Source organism: Pavona decussata, unplaced genomic scaffold (assembly GCF_977016875.1).
Source record: "Pavona decussata unplaced genomic scaffold, jaPavDecu1.1 SCAFFOLD_71, whole genome shotgun sequence".
Lineage (NCBI taxonomy): Eukaryota > Metazoa > Cnidaria > Anthozoa > Scleractinia > Agariciidae > Pavona > Pavona decussata.
The window spans coordinates 492,595-509,980 of record NW_028145490.1 but is presented as its reverse complement, the minus strand read 5'-3'; the positions used below and the strand labels follow the sequence as shown (position 1 = coordinate 509,980).

The window sequence follows — 17,386 nt, the reverse complement described above, 5'->3', positions numbered from 1 at the left end:
TTTATTTCACTATTTTAAAACAGCATTAAGAGCAATAGCAAAACTTTTTCTTTTATGTTTTGCTGATTTCAGACTGACTTTTACATTTCCATTGCCGCATCATTTTATTACCATAATTACCCACGATTTGTTCCCGTCTGTTCTCGTAGCTCACTCGGTCGAGCAACGGACAATCAAATCCGGACGTCGAGGGCGTAATTCCCGCCGAAATCATTTTTTCTTTGCCTTGTGCGATTTCCCATTTCTTTACTGGGGCTAACACTCAGAAGGATAACCATGCGTTCACTTTGCACTACAACATACACTGATAATTCTCCTAAGGAGAGTGATATGGCTAAAGCGACTTCCTCGGTGGGGAATACTCTGCATAGTAGGCCTCCGTCGTTCGGGGTCGACCATGGGTAGTGTACCTTGTGGTCAGTCACACTGCAGCTGGGGCAGCGTCCTCTGTGGCTGATGAGGCCAATGTTGGAACAGTAGTCCCTCCTGCAGTAGCCACATCTAAATCTGGCTGACGGGATTTCACTTTCTTTGACGTACGGTGTCTGCCCTGTTCAGCTAGCTATAGGCTGGGGATCCTGTCCTCCTCCGCCTTGAGCTGGCGCTGAAAAATACTTGACCATATGCTACGGTCATCTGAGATGTCCTTCCAGAGCTTGATGGCAATGCCAAGCCCTCTCATATAACACGGCTTGCAGACGTCTGGGGGATGCTATAGTGTCCACCTAACAAAGGGTGCCCGCTTAACACTGGCTTTAGAATCAAGGAAATGCAACTGTGTGTGTTTGTTGGAAAGTTCAACTATGCAATTCAATCCGACTGTTTTATTAAAAGATTCAGATACATTTCGCGACGTTTTAGCATCAAACACATGACAAAGGCAAGCTCTAGACAAACCGCATAAAGGCAGAATGAGAGTGTCTTGTGGAGTTGTTGTTACAATGAAGTTTGTGCATATAAGACAAAACCTATAACAACGACTTTCAAATATTCCTAATCACAGCTTTAGTTCCCGTTTACTTCAGAATTATTGTGGTCTTTTATTAAAAGTTTGGTTGTTTTTAGTTGTTGTTATTGTGTTTTTAGGCGTCTCTTAAAAGCTGACAGCTTGCTATTTTAACCACAAGTAGAAATGCAAACAGTTAATAGTCAGGTCGAGCTCTTTTTAGATCCTCCACCATTAAATACTATCATTACTTTATGACTGTCGTTGTTTAATTTTCGGGAGGTGATTACTCTGAGAAGTAAACAATATTTTGGCTATTTAAAACTAACTATACTTTAATATCTACCAACAGGAATGAAATACAATGAAATCAACTTATTCTTTTGTGACTCTCTTTCCAGCTCTTCTGAAAGTCAACCTATCAAAGCCTCCCTCAAAGATGTCCTTAAGGAGTCTGACACAACTTATCCGCACACCAATGAAAGCTTTAAAGCGGAGTAAGCTCATTATCAGTCTTTTGCTGCTAAACGGGGTTTTGTTTACCTTCATTTTCAAAGCATTGGTGAGCAAGGATCCGTATCTGACAACTGTTAAGGATCTGCAAGACCAGAAAGCCTCACACAAGGGATTACTCAACAAAAACAACAATTCCCTAGCTTTAAAAATGGAAGCTTTGACAGCGTCACCAAGCAAAGAACAAGCCATTCCACATAAAACATATTTAATATCTCGAGAACGATGCACCCCAAAGGTATTTCTTTTGATTATGGTACCAACACACCCTGCTTCATTTGATAGAAGATCAGCGATTCGCAAAACATGGGGAACTGATCCATCAATGAAGACAAGATGGAAGACAGTGTTTCTTCTCGGTCAAGTCGCAACTAACATCGTCCAGAATGATGAACGCTTGGAAGCTGAGGGAATGATGCACAGAGATCTAATACGAGGAGCTCAAAAAGAGCATTATTATAATCTTACCTTGAAGACGCAGATGGGTCTGGAATGGGCGTCAAAATACTGCGATTTTCAGTACCTACTCAAGGCAGATGATGATGTGTTTGTTAATCCGTATTTATTGACGGACTATCTACGAAAGCCTGTCACTCCTAAAACAAAACTTTACACGGGAAGGTGTCAGCATGACGCGATTCCTCTTCGCAAAGGGAAGTATAAAGTATCCCGGGAAGAATACAACAGAACAAGGTATCCAGACTACTGCCTCGGAGCATATCTGTTATCATCAGACCTAGTCCACAAGTTAGTGGAAATGTTTGATGTCTGCAAGGAGCCTTTCAAAATGGAAGATGTCTACATTGGTATGTTGATTGAAAAAATGGGTGATGTAAAGGCCAAGGATCACGGATCGTTTCATCACGACAGAAATTGCCACCTTTTACGGAACGTTTTTGCTCAACATTTAAGCTCAGCAAAATGCATGAGGAAACTTTTCAACCTCGCGATGAAAACTGGAGGAAATAAGACCGAACGTTAAGATGAGAAAGAAACGGACGTAATGTTATGCTCTCTGTTTTGTCCGCCGAAGCTCTCAGATGATTGAATTAAACCTTTGAAGTTCGTCGGTACACTGGTCTTAACAAAGTTTAGAATTTCTCTGTGTAAAGGTTTGTTAAAAGTTAAAATGAAAGTTATATACCATTATCAGAAGGGGAAGACATATTCTCTTTCAAAATTGATTAATTAACAAATCGACGGCAGTTTTCTATGGTCTATACTCTTATAGACCATAAGATGACGTCAAAAAATGTTCAAAACTCAAGTGGAACCACGAGCCGCAGGCGGCTGGTTTCACTGCCAAGTTTTGGACATTTTATGGCGTCATTTTGTGGTCTATAAGGATATAGACCATAGAGAACTGCCGTTGATTTGTTTTTTACAATAACGTGGAAAAAGTACGAGCGGAATTGGCTATTTTTTTCCTTGAGAAAGCGCGCGCGTTACATCTGACGTCATTTTTATTGTCTGTACTCTTATAGACAATAGCTACGAGCCAATCAGCGCGCAGAAATTTGGAAAGTTATTGTAAAACATGTTTTTGAAGAGTGGTTTTACCTTCTAGGGAAGAAGTGCGTTGTGGCCAAAGGAGCAAGGCTTTCGTGTTGGCCACTAACTCTGTGTAGTTACAAAAATAAAGGGAGGTAGAATTTAAAAAACTAATTGTAGAGGTTGTTGATTGTAGGTAAGAGTAAATTTGATCGTTACATTTCGAATACTGGGTAAGCATGCGCGCCCGCAGCATAAACAAACACCTAATAAGTAAAACCAAGAATAACACTAAGAAAGAAAAATACAAAAAGAAATTAAAAAAATAAAAATGAAACTAAAATATTAGTGTCAGTTCAGCGTGTTTTAACTGCTTTTTTAGACTAGAATTTTCCCAGCGCATATAAGCAGGGTTTTTTTAATAATAACGGATAGCGATTGGCTGCCGTATCCAGCACTGAACAGCGAGTCTCGGAACAATGTCTACGACATTCCTCGGATTGGGTCAAATACTGGAAGAAATGCGAGGTCCTATCCCTTTTCAAACGCTTGTGCACGCGTACCGAGAGGTGTCGGGTGTTTCCCCGATGTAACAGGCATTACAACCTGCACCACTCGGTCCAGTGTCTTCGATGTTGTCTCGGATGTCCTGTAGATCGTCCGTGACATTATTACTGTTAGTGTACGCCTCGTAGCCATCTAGATCTCTCCTCTGAAGTTTTACACTCAGGGGTTTCAGGACGGAAAGGCATTTCATTGCCGTCAAAAAGGTGATTATAGAAGAAAAACTTGAAATGGGGGTGGGGTCCTTGACGCGAGAGGGGGGGGGGGGGTTCCGGAACCCCTGGAAACCTCCCCTGGCTACGCCCCTGTTCCTAATGAACTACCTCTGCCTATAAATTGTTCAATGAATGCTCAAATTAATTTGTGCTGAAAGAATTCTAACTGGCAAGACGGTCTGACTGCTACAGAAGATGATTTCCAAAGCTCTGCTTCTTTTGGGTCTTGTGGCCTTATTTGGGCAGATTTCAGGTATTCCTCTCCAACAGGAAGGTAAGATAGAAAAAAAAATAATAAATTAGAGTTTTAAATAACTACTTTAACTTGCCATCTCCTTTATTTCAATTTATAAGTATCATCCTTGAAGTGGTATATATCATAGTCTACTCATTTCTTTTCCTCTTTGACCAAAAGAGCACATACCTAAATTTACAAATTTGAAATTAGTTTGCATGTGGTTGGTATACTATGAACGGTGTTAAAACGTAGAGTATTGTACGCAAGACTGTCCTACGCAACATTCCCAACACAATTTTGGTTAACTATTGTAATTAAAAAGAGGTATTTCGAGGTGATATAGAAACTTAAGTTCTGTTTTTTTGTTGTTCTTGTTTTTTTTTTTTGTTTTTTTTTTTACTAAGTTAAACATTACCATTTGCCATATTCTGTCCTCTTAAAAAAACACAATTGCAGTTTTCGTTTAAGACTTATGGCTTTGAATTTTCAATCACTCAATCATATGTAATTTTGTTCTTCAGTTATCGATCGAACATCGCAGACAGTTGGAGACAGAATCGATTCACTTTCATTAAAAGACCAAAAAAAAAATGGTAACCTGATGAAAACTGATGGGTCGGATCCTTGGCTGGACATAAGGGCTATTAAGAGTTCCTCAACTTAATTCTTGTTGTCAAACACTTTTAGCCCATGATGAATAACTAGAGTAGCCAAATGAAAATCCTAGCTATGGACCCTATTCTTGATTTTTCGTGGCTTTGGAAAACAAATAATGTGGCATTTGCCGAATCCAAATTGACTAAGAAATTTAACCTTTTAATGGAAATGTTGTAAAGTGAATTTGTTCCCAATGTAATATATTTAATAATTTCTATCAGGGTTTCAATACTTCCCGTGTGAACATCGTGAATTGTTGTTATTTCAAGTGATTTTATTTGCGTTTTACATGCGGACGTGTGTTTTGAATTGTCCTATGAGGTAGACCAATAAATCAAAGTATATACTGCGCTTCCTAAAAATGGTGAAAAATGAGCATGAAACATTATTATCTTGTCTTCAAGCCCAAACTCCGGGGAACTTGTTAATAATGGTAACACTGACGTTTGTAATTATAACTCAAATCTATTTATTCGTTTTGTCTTTTGCGTTATTTTTAGTTGACGAAACTGAAGAAACGGAGACAACTGACGAGCCTGAGGGAGCCGAGGAACCTAAAACTAAACAACCAGAGGGAACTAAAGAACCTGAAAGAACTGAAGAACCCGAAGAAATTGAAGAACCTGAGGGATCTGGAGAACCCGAGGGATCTGGAGACACCAAAGGAACTGAAGCACCCGAGGGAACTGATGTGCCGAAAGACACTAAAACACCAGGAGACATTTTAATTGAGTTATGAAATTGTGAAAAATAAATAGATAAATAAATAAATAAATAAATAACATAATTATAATTAATAGCGAAATAAAATAAAGAAAGAAAGAAAGAAAGAAAGAAAGAAAGAAAGAGAATTGTCGTTCTTTTTAAAGCAAGATCATCATAAAACGACTTGTGCAATAACTGGAACTGTATCCATGATAACAAACAAGTTACCCAGATGGTCCCAATAAAACACAGCCATATAGCTTACATTACCTGCGAATTTTGTTAGTCTTTCGATATAATTAGGGTGGAAAAATAAAGTTAACAAAAAAATAAAGTAAGACGATGAGTGAGATTTTTTGAATCATAAGTGTTTAGTGACAAGTCAGAAATCTCGCTAATCGTCTTACCTTAGTTTTTTCTTAACTTTTTTTTAAGAGAGCTCACACAACCACAGATTAAGAGTTGTTCCTGAAGGATTTTTCAGGCCTTTTATTTTGTTACGCACCGTTTTGGCTGCTGGATTGTTGCAATGAATTGGTATGAAAATCTCAATTTTAAAATTTCCATTTCATGTAGGTAGCGCATTAGTTTGGAAAACCTCTTGAGAGAAGGAAGATCTGCGATATTACTTTGATTTTGCAACCGCAGTGCATCTCGCAGTATCATTTGACGTTGGCAACTTCCGGTTACTGAAAGAATAGAAAAAAAAATAAAACAAATAAAAAGACGTGTGTATGAAATATAAGAACGCCAATTTACAGAATTTTAAGATAAGTGGGGGCTAGTCGGGAAGGGATTTTTTTTAGCATGAACAGAGGCTCTTTAAACTGAACTTCAATTTCTTCATTCGCATTTTTCTAAGTTCCTCTAAAGTATTTGATATAGTCAGTTTGATCAGCACTTATTACAAGCCGTAGGATGGCTTCCAGTCCTTTTGCGATTGCTTTTTATGGCAATTTTGTAACCTGTGTTTAAAAGTGAGATAGGCCTTAGATTGCCAATGGTTTTAGTCGGTTTTTTTTTTCGGTACTAGTGTTATGATACCTCTTCTTTGACATATTGATAATTGGCGTTTTTCGAAGCCATTGCATAATTTAAACTTGCAATAACGTTTTGTGTAACTTAGTCCCACAAGAATTTGTAAAACTCGCATGTGAAGCCGTCTGAGCCCGGGCTTTTTCCATTGTCTATTTGTTTTAGAGCTTTGTTTTAAAGCTCTTGTTCGGTTAGCAAGCCTTCGCATTTCTTACAATGATCCTCATTAAGTGCTGTTAACCCCAGTCAAATACCAGGTGTGTGCTATTTTTTTCAATGACTTTTTGGTAATAAATAGTCTGAGCCACTTAATTTCTCCATAAATGACAATGAAATAAAAATATCTGCAGTCTTAAGAGCTACTGACTGCAAATATCAAAAATCCCACGATAAAGAGGAAATTTCAGATTTCATTTTAATTCACCTAAATGTTCTCTTTGGTGAACTATTTTTAAAAATCCTACTTAAAAGTTCCATCGCTTTTTCGTTTTTCTAAAACTTAGAAAAGTTGAATTTACGGTTAAGCCCCCCGGAAAAACGGGAAAATCGTGCATCTTTAGCAGCCTCGCACACAGCAACGATAACTACTCCCGTTTTTTTTTTTTTTTATCTCGGCTGCAAGTAAATATTTCTATTATCTCTCTTTTAGTGTAAAAATGAAGTCGCAAGTCATATTTTTAATGTGCTAATTCACTAGTTGAAGACAGCGACCTTCGAGAGTTAGATTTCGAATTGAAATTAGGTCTGATTTCAGTGGTGTATATCTGTCCCGGCATATGTTTTCAGGAGCAAAACTATAGATGAAGTCTAACCTTAATCCTTCCTTTTCACGCTCTCGAAGTGACTTTTTGGCCCGCTAAAAGCGAAGCATCCAGAATAAAATGTATGCAGGGTATTTTGACTAGTTCGATGGCTCGCTGTCACGATTACCGTCACGGAAATCACATAATAAAAACCATCCACTCATCTAAAATTAACCTTTTTTTTTTGTTCTCAACGACAAATTTCCAAGGCAGGTATGTAATATTTCAGTTCCTTTACAATACCACGTCATTATTTCAAATTTTGAAAGTAATAAATACTAGAAACCGATCCACCGTGGGACTTAAAAACCAATTGTTGTGTTAATATTGGCGCTTACTATGTTGTAAAATACTGAGTCTATTGCATTCAAAAGGTACCAAAAAAAATTCGTTAGAAAATGAACAACGTAAAGAGAACGTTTCCCGATCACACAGTAAAAACGTTGGTAACTCGTCCACACGTGCAAAATTAACCTAAGTAGATATACACAAAAACAGTAATCACAGTAGTACAAACAAAAGAGGCTTGGAGCAGTATTTCAGCAATGGGAAACAATATCACTAGTATTGGGAATTATCTTAACTTGTAATGTCTGGGAGTGAAAAAACTAGAATGACACCGGAGTGACATTTTTTGCCACTACCCTTACATTTTGAATTTAATGAATGCAAACAATCCATAAAACTGGATAATTGGATTTTTCTTTGTATAATTTTGGATTCCGGACGTGGCTTGGCAAAAGGTGCAAATTTCTAATCTCTGGTTTCCAATTTAGTTCCAGCTCGTCTCTGTAATAATGTGAAATGATATTCGATAAGTTTTATTCTCTTGGTGCATCGTCTAGTACAATAGTCGGACGTTTCAGTTAATGCTCTCACTATTTGTGAGTCTGCAATTGTGCAATTAGCAGTGAAGCATTTCTCTTTGCTAATATCCGGGGTTTAACTCTTGTTTCTTGTTAGCTTTTCTTAAACTATTGCGATTGCATTTTTTAAGGTGTGGTATTCATCCTACCATCCCCTGTGATAGATAGAAGATTGTAATAAACTGTTAGATTGATTGTAATACACTGTTCGATTGTAAAGCGCATTTGATCATTTCGCCACAAAAAAGTGTGATACAAATTCATAATTTATATTGTATTGTAATGGAAGCCTTGATCCCATGGAAAATGAGCAGGCCAGCATTGAGTTTATTATTTCTTAACCTGACTAGTGCGCTTCCTTGAGCAAAAGCATTAGTTGCAAAGACTTTTTTTTTTAAACAATCATCAATCGAAATTCAAACACCCAAAAAAGCGTGTGTTCGGTAGAAATAAATACAAGATAAATTATGTGCTTACCATTCAATCGCTTTCAATTAGACTATGATGCAATTAAATTGTTTTGCCCTTTATCTCTGATGGTTACAGATTTGTCTGCGAGTTAGAATGTGGCAACGTTTCATACAACCCAGTCTCTCAAAATGGAGGCAAAACTTCAGGAACGTAAAAATGAGGCGCAGCTATAAAAATCCCAATCAAGAACAAGCAGCTGGGCAAGGTTTCTTTCTCCAGTGACAATTTCCATGATTCCTCTGTTACAGCTTCCGTTGTTTGGTCGAAAACCACGGCCTCACTTAAAAGAAAAAAAAAAACCAAGTAATTTCAAGTTGAGACTGCCTTTTAATCCTCTTGGGTGACTGCAAGGATTAGTTCTGACGCCTGGTTAATGAAAAGATGCAATATTAAGTGGAAACACTGCAAAATATTATATTATATTAAGTTGGTTAATTTGGTGACTAATCCTAAGGAGTTCTAGATCGCACAAAATAGTATATTTTGTTAAGCACTCGCCTACCTTACTATGAATTACATTTTCGAGTTTGCTTTACTTGACTTTACAAACTTCTACGTACTGAGTTGCAACTGCTCTTCTACTATTGCATCACTAAAAAAAACTATAGCAATACTCAACTAGCAATTCGACTGACATCGAACAACTCGTCTGACAACTGACCCAGTGACTATAACCTCAAATTTTTGCAATTAAATATTCTGATTAAAAAGACATCTTTGGGTTAAATAAACGTGGGAACTTAAGAGTACCGTTTACTACTCAACTAACAAAACTCAAATAATCCTACACGACCACGCGCTCAAATAACAGGTATCCGATTGAAAACTTGGAAAAAACGACAGTTCAAAGACAACAAACTTAGTACTGGAATTTGACGGTGGTGGCCAAGATGGGCAAGAATTGCCATAGAAGTCTGTTGAGAAGACGACAACATGAATAAACTACAAAACGTTTATATAGGATAACCTAGACCTTTAATCTAATTTTAGGATGATAATTTTAGAGATTCGAGTTTAAGGCAACAGAACTAGAAACGTCCTCATGACGCTATTTCTTTTTCCTACTTTAACATAGTTAGTGTTTCTGGCCGACTTTAAAGTGATACTTTTGTCGGTCGTAAATTATTTGCGGCTCATCTGAACATCAATTACTAGTGACTAAAAGTTCTTTTTAGTTTGTTTACTTCATTAGTTTTAATTTTTAATTTTAGTGAGTCTATAAACCAACAACAAATTTAGGTTCCTATGAAGTGTCCCATTGTTTTTGTTTTTTTTTTTTTTGTTTAATATTCACTGGGGATGTAATCAAACCTATAAAGCCAAAGGTTGTTCAATTAAACCAATCGGTGAATAAAACGATTACTATTGCATATAAAAAGATGGGTTTACGTTTTAGGCGATTGCCTTTCATTTTCTTTCGATTGAAAAATTCGAGAAAGAGAGCTCATGGTTTTAGCAGTCGTATCAGCTAAGCTTTTAAGTAATTGTTTTAGGCACTATAGGTTCAATGTCATTCTCAGTTCTGACTCCACGATACAGGTCTCATTGCTGTTAACAAGACGTGCCTTTGATTTCTCCGTGAAATTTTGATTTGTTTATTAGGGCTTTACTTTTTCAGATCGATATCTCGTTTATAAGAAAAAAGGTATATGGTTATAGGAGAAGGGCAAGGTCTTTATACGTATAGAGGTTTTATTAATACGATAGCGCTCCTCATTTAAAAAACTACAATACAAGATTACAACGTTCTATTTTCAAAATAATATTAAAAAATCAATCACTTTGGGGGTTCATTGCAGCTGACTAGAAAAAAGAAGACGATATCTTTGCTGTCAGGGTTACTGCCATTGGTTCTGATTTAACTGTTTAGCGGTTGAAAGGAGAGTTTCATGAGCAACCAGAAAAAAAAAAAAAAGAAAAAAAAAAAAAACAGAAAACAACGACAGATATATCAATTATTTTTATCTCCAGTTCCTTTGCAGTATAAAAATATTGGCTTATCTTAGTATAAATACCACGCTTCTTCAGAATATGCAATCATGTTAAAAACGTCAATCGGGTTTGAAAACACTGTTAAATATTGTGTGGGAATCAATCACTGGCTAACCACATCTTAAACGCCCACCTTCAACTTTGCACATCTTGTGTGCGAAAATTTAACACTTTATCAGGATCTAGTTCGAAATCTATTCCTTAGCCATTTGTGTTACTTTAGACACAAAACTAAGACACTTTCAAAAAAAGTTGTTAAATAGAATTGTTTAAAAAAAAAACATAAATTGTTTCGTTTCAATATTGGCGAATCCCCTTTGTGCACTTTCTGCACAGTTGATGAAGAATCTCTTGAGTATTTACTTTTTTTTCTGCGAAGTAACAGAGCTATTTTGGAAAGAGATTTTATCCTGGCTGGCTCGTTGCAGAGGTCAAGTCGTTGATCTTTCAATTGCTGATGTCCTTTTTGGTAAATTTGATAGAGATATTGATTTCATGGTAATTAACAATTTATTCCTATTAGCAAAATTAATTATTTATTTATTTTTTTATTATATTCACATGATTTTATTGTTATTAGCAATATATATTTTAACAAAAGAAAAAAAAAAACAGTTACATTCACTACTCTGGCTTGCTTATATCCATTATATCTTACAAAGTACAGAGAAAAGTAATATATGTACAGCCCTAAGTTACAAATTTCTTGTCAATTAAAGGTTTCCATTTATTGTAAAAATGTTCATTTGAATTAGTACTTGTTGATATTTGGTTTTCTATTTCGGCCTTGCTTATCACTATTGATTGATAAGTGCTAAAAAACAAAGGTTCTTCATTAATACTGCAACAATATATATATATATATATATATATATAGTATTTCGGAATTAGTAGGAGGTGATTAGTTGAATTACAAAGGTGGTCGTTATCTATGATACCATATAAGATTTTTGCGGTTGACAATTCTAGTTTTATGGTTGTATGGGTCTCATACCATTTCAAAAAAGATTTTACAGACCTCTGATACCACCGGACATAAAACAAGCATATGTTTTAGATCTAGTTTTATTTTTTGAGCATAAATAGCAAAGTCCACTGCTCATCAGTTTAGATTTAAATAATTTGCTTTTAGTAAAAACTATATCATGTAAGGTTTTGTACTGGAACATAGTTCCAACTTCATTTCTATAGTGATGGAGAAAGCTAAGTTGAAGTATTTGCTTATTTGATCCGGTTTTAACCCATTGGCAATAAGGCGTTGTTTTGTGATGGGCTCACCAAATCTATGCTTCCCGAAACTTTTATGTATGGCTTTGGTTGTTAGTGCATTCAAGTTATCCCACGGGTGTGTAGGATGCTCTTGCTGAACCCCCGTCCGCTTTTTTGCCATTTTATATTCTTGTGGAATAGAGTTTATTAGTCAAATCAAAATAGGTAAAAAAAAAATTGTATGTAACTGATAACGGGTTTAAACTCTTCATGAGTAAGGAAATCTAGATTCGTGTCGAGAAGGTGTTGTAAGGTGTTAACCTCTTATCTAGCCAAGTACCGAAAAAAATCGTCTTCTAATTCTTATCAATTTAAATATCTTGGTTATTCCATATAATTGTTTTCCTTGTGCATGGTATTTCATTACTCTGTACATATTTAAACTCAAACCAGTATTGCAACATTCTCTCTTAAAAGGGTGGTATCCCTTTGTGAAGTGTGAAGAGGCTTCAATTGAAATAACCGTCCATGTCCAATTTTCGCTTTGGTAGAAGCGCTTTTTCAAAATGGATTTTAGGGCTTTGTTTATTAAGGTAAAATCAATCACCATTATTTATTCTATAGAATCGAATGCCTTTCCAAAGTCGAGGAAAACAGCATAAACGGGGAGGTTTTTTGCTGCGGGGTAGATAATAAATCCCGTATAAAAATGTTACGCACAGGATTACATAAGCCGCGATGTAACCAGAACTTTGCCCCGTTAATGCCTTTAATAGTTCCCTTTATTAAACCATTTAAGCGCCAAACCCTTTCGTTGTATTCCGAAAATGGGTGGTTTTTCCCGGGCAAAACTTGGCAAAAGACTAAACATTGTAGCTGTGACTCCTTTAAAAGATCCTCAGCTAACGCGAAGATAGACAATGCGACCGTCAATTACAACATTGGGGGCGGTACCCCGAATGGCTCCCAAATAAAACTTTTTCACTTTATCCACTGTTCTCCCCACAATTCCGATCGTTTACACGGTTCACGTGCTATCTACACCAAATGTGTGCGACTAAACACCACCGTCTTGGTTATGTTCTATGAATTCGATCATTCTTCGTACAAAGGAATGGCCAACCAACAAAGCACATGGCGGCGGCATGCAAGACACCGAGTCACCCCGAACGCGTTACTGCGCGATAAAAATTCGTCTCCTTAAAAAAAAATGTTTAGACTTAACTTGTTTGGCGTCCGCTCACTGAATGTTAGGAGTCTCTTTTCCAGAAGTGAAGCGGACAATTCCTGCAAAATTGCGAACTGCGTGGAGAGCTCGAGTTCTGGAAAAAGAGGACAGTAACCTGGCCTAATCTACTTAACTATTGGATTCTCTAATACCCGGATGACCCCCAACCATACAAGCCACTAACAAGCAACATAAAATTATTTATTTTCCGGGTAGGGTGAATAAATCTCCTTTAATTTTTCTGTTGCTGAATACTTTTTATCTATTTTTGCTTTCAGTGTATGATACTTGTTAAGCACATTAAGGTAATTTCTCAAGGAACATAGTTTTTATTCTAGATGATTTAATTTTTTTTTATTTTTATTTTTTTTTAGTTGCTTTTCTCATTTTTTTTTTTTTTCTGATCTAGCTCTTCCCTTAAGTACTGCACCGTGAAGCCTCTGATCTCCATCTTGTTTATATCCCGTTTCAGGCCAAAATTTTTGACATCCTTGTACTTTTCTATGACAGCCGGAATGTTTACACACATTTTTTCTACATATTCGTTATCTTATGACAAGCTTGCGTCAAATTTCCATTTAATTTGGTCGACCGATTGTATATTCAACATAATAGCAGAGTGATCTTAACTTTTTTTTTTTTTTCTGATGTAGCATTTCTCTTTTAGCACTGCACTGTGAAGCCTCTGATTTCCATATTGTCTAAATCCAATTTCAGGCAAAGATCTTTGACATCCTTGTACTTTTTTGTGAGAGCCGGAATGTTTACACACATTTTTTCTACATATTAAATTTGGTCGACCAATTGTATATTCAACATAATAGCAGAGTGATCTGAGAAAGGAGTATGCATAATATTGCTCTCTTTTATTAGATAAACTAAATCAGATGTGATTAGGAAATAATCTAGTCGGCTCTGAGGCTTAAATGCCAGGTAAACGACAAAGTTTGGAGATTTAATTCACGCCAAATATCTGTGAGAGCGAAGTTAGAGCATAGATTTTTAATTTCGTTTATGACGATATGTTTGTTCGAACGTTGTTTCACACTTTTTCTGTCTTTTGGCGTGAGCGCGCAGTTAAAGGCCCCTCCAATAATCAAGTTTCAATCTGAAAATCCACTTAGCGCTTGTTTTGAATCTTGATAAAACTTGATATTTTGTGAAATTTCATTCGCAGCGTATACATTGGCAAGGTTAAGGTTTTGATTATCTAGCTTTATTTCCAAAATTATTGATCTCCCTTTTTTGTCTTTGACACTCTTATCATCCTAATTGGTATGTGGGGTTAACAAAAATCATCACACCTTTGCCACGATTTGATCCATGGCTGTAGAAAATATTTCCACCCCATTCCGATCGCTAGATGTTTATAGATTGTTCGGTACTAAAGCTTTCTCAGATAAAATAGCAGTGAGCGGTCTGCCTACGAAGCCACTTAAAGATTTTCCTACTTTTAGTTGAATTATTTAAACCTCTTACGTTTAGCGAAAAAGCTTTAAAATTAACTGATGAAATTTTGTCATCCATCATGCATTAATACTTTAGAGCAGTTACTAATTGACCTGAATTTGTTTGGACCTACTTATCTTAAATCTAGCCTGTCGTATTTGACTCGCTTGCTGTAAAACATACCTGAATCGAAAAAAGTAGAATGTAAACACGGAATATATGCAATTGCCAAACAAAGTGTTTTTGTGACTTCTATAGATAAAAAGAAAGCACGTTCGAAGCAATAACAAAAAGATAACACCTATTATGTAAAACGTTCCCGAGAGAGTGTTAAAGTTAGCCGGTAAATGTAAATTCGGCTCTGTTTAGGTTGTTCAGAGTTATATATGAAACTGTGCAATGCTCACTTCGTTGATAAAGATAATTGTAGATTGAACATCTTAAAGGAAAAAAAACGAGGAATAAAGCTTCAGGGCAGAAGAATAGAGCCAAGAGGCAGAAATTGACTTACGTTGTTATTTCAGTCGCCATGGGGCTCTCTTTTCTCTGTAATTCTTTCTTCAACTACAACAAGATGTCGATCTCTTACTTTGGAATCAAAACCGAGTGCTCTGGCTTTTTTTATTGCTTTGATGAAAGTGCAATTACAACTTCACGCCGATTTAAGTGTATACCCCAAAATTTGGGGTCGTTAAGTATTCATATATTCAAACTATTGTTCTCTCTTTTGTCGAACAATTTCCGACAATAAGGCATGTTTCCGAAGATCGCAAAATGTTTGAAGTAGGTGAGATATTTTATCTTTCCTTGGGGAAGCTAGAGGATCACATCCACTTGCAACATGCCGCTTCAGGATCAAGATTTTTAAAAACAATTCCTGTCCTGCAAACTAACGAACAATCAATAAACAAATTCCTTTCGCTAAATGGATACATGGATTTGCGATTTGTTTACAGCGTCCTATAAAAGATTCTCGCTTTTCAGCAAACAAATTACTTAGAGAATCACTGTATATAAAAATAAGGTCGAAAAGAGCGCGTGGTACATCGGCCAAAGAGCCAATGTTATTGTTTGTCAATGCGTCATTAAATATGATCAGAATGCGTCTTCCACGCTGAGTTTCCCTGTTTTCTTTTTTTTATTCCCTTTTTGGTTTGATATTTTGGAATTTCTTTGCTAGGAGCAAGTATTTTAGAAACATAAACTTAATTATAATCGACCGCGTCTTCACTCGTAATAAACAAAGCGCCCAACATCAAATGCCGGTTTGCTTACAGTGAATTACAACTCTTTTCACAGCTCCTCCTTTTCGCGCTTTCTTTAGGGAATACAAATCAATGTTTTAGCTTTATCGTGAAATAAAGTTTCATTAAACAGATGGTATTTGATTTCCACACAGAACACGCGTCGGGAAGATGATCATGCCATGCACAAATTTAACTAAACATAATAACTTCGCTGCTCTACGCAACGCTTGACAAAGAATATCAAAACTCGGCTAACAGTGATCAAAACACCACGTTTGAGATCTCTTTTTGAAGCTCTCAAAAGACTCTTCGTTCATTGATATAAATAACAGCTTAAAATATTTTGCGAAGAACTCAAAACCATCAAATGCCCGCAGTGATTCCACAGAGTTCCTAAAAATATCAAGAACAAAGGAATACTCTCGCAACTTCGTGGCTCAAGGCTGCTTAATTAGGCTATTGTTCCTGTCTTTTGAATTCGATTCAGGGTCTTCCTGCAAAGTTCCTACCTTTTTCTAAACCGAGTAAAAACGAGCTAACTTTCATCATTCTTCGCGGCTGCCGAAGTGAATGCCCAAAGGAATAAAGAGAGCCTTCAGGCAACAAAATCCAGCGGAGTCACCCATCTCTCAATGACACGCTTAAATCGGCATGAAGTTGTAATGCGACGTTCCCGACTGAATGGCTTTCGCATAGTCCTGCGTAATGTAAGCATTCTGATAGGGTGTGGAATTTTTCACATCTTTTTTTCTTGACCACGTCTTTGACTTCGCGACACATAAATCTCGCAATAATTGGCCGCGATTTTCCGACTGTAGGCTTTCCCACTCTGTGAACGGCATGGAATCTGACATTAGTGACATCTATTTTCAGGTCGTTTTGTATTAGATTAATAATCATTCCTTTGCAATCTTCTCCACGATCTTCCGGTAGATTCATTAATTTCAAATTTCCAATGGTTCAATGGTTCCATTATGTTATACTATTACACAACATTAACAGATGATTACAAGATAAAAATAAATACAGTACAAATTATAAAATGTGTGTGGTGGTAAAAGTAGCAGAGGCTTTCTAGAAGCAACGCTGTTTTCTGTAATTCAGACTTCAGCTAGTCAATTTCCTTTCGTTGAGAGTCTTTGACGTGGGTTTTTCAACTCGGCGGTATGATCTTCAGTATCCTCCCAAGCTTGCTCTCGAGACTTTTGAATGCTGTTGATGGTAGCTCTTAGACCATCCAAGTTCTCTTTTATTTCGTGGCGAAAGCAATCCATATCTATCTGGAGTTGCTCTATTTTGTTCTCCGATCTGTCACCCAAGGATTGGATTGAATCGACGATTTGTCTCAAGACACCATCAAGGGAATGTTATGTTCATTTCCAACCTCGTGTTCCTTGCTTGTTGGCGTTGCCTCCATCTTGGGTTTTCCTTGGTTCGGGTGACTGTGGGCTATAAGAAAAGGATCTCTCTGCCCTTTTCTTGTTTTCTTTTTTCATAAAAGAAAAGGCATTGACCGATTTTGACGGTTAAGTCTGATCTGAGCGACATCATTGTTTGAGAGCCGAACAATCCAGCTATATTCTAGAAACCCTTATAAGCGTGATCGTCTCCCATTATCGCGCTCACGAACCTTTATGTATTGCTCTAAACTTAACAAAACCTGTCCATTATTTGAAGTTTTCAAAGCGAAATTAAAAGCCACATGTGATTTAGAGCTATTTACTGCTTGAAAAAAAATTCTGTTTTAAAGCATTATA

General features: G+C 36.6%; 1 protein-coding gene and 1 long non-coding RNA gene across 3 annotated transcripts in view; both read left to right on the top strand.

Annotated features, from left to right (window-relative positions):
* Positions 1-1,484: 1,484 nt before the first annotated feature.
* LOC146477178 (lactosylceramide 1,3-N-acetyl-beta-D-glucosaminyltransferase-like) lies at positions 1,485-3,228 on the top strand. Its single transcript, XM_085113637.1, has one exon. The coding sequence runs from the start codon at positions 1,611-1,613 to the stop codon at positions 2,439-2,441; it is 831 nt and encodes a 276-aa protein (XP_084969763.1). The 5' UTR covers positions 1,485-1,610; the 3' UTR covers positions 2,442-3,228.
* A 646-nt stretch (positions 3,229-3,874) lies between these two features.
* The window catches only part of LOC146477173 (uncharacterized), a 38,638-nt gene continuing 25,126 nt past the window's right edge, over positions 3,875-17,386 (top strand). For both annotated transcript variants that reach the window (XR_014865396.1, XR_014865397.1), the window contains exon 1: positions 3,875-3,982. This is a non-coding gene — a long non-coding RNA (uncharacterized LOC146477173). The remainder of the gene's footprint in view (positions 3,983-17,386) is intronic.

Bases quoted from the DNA above. Each gene is read 5' to 3' on its own strand.
- LOC146477178 (XM_085113637.1), top strand. From the start codon at position 1,611: ATGGAAGCTTTGACAGCGTCACCAAGCAAAGAACAAGCCATTCCACAT.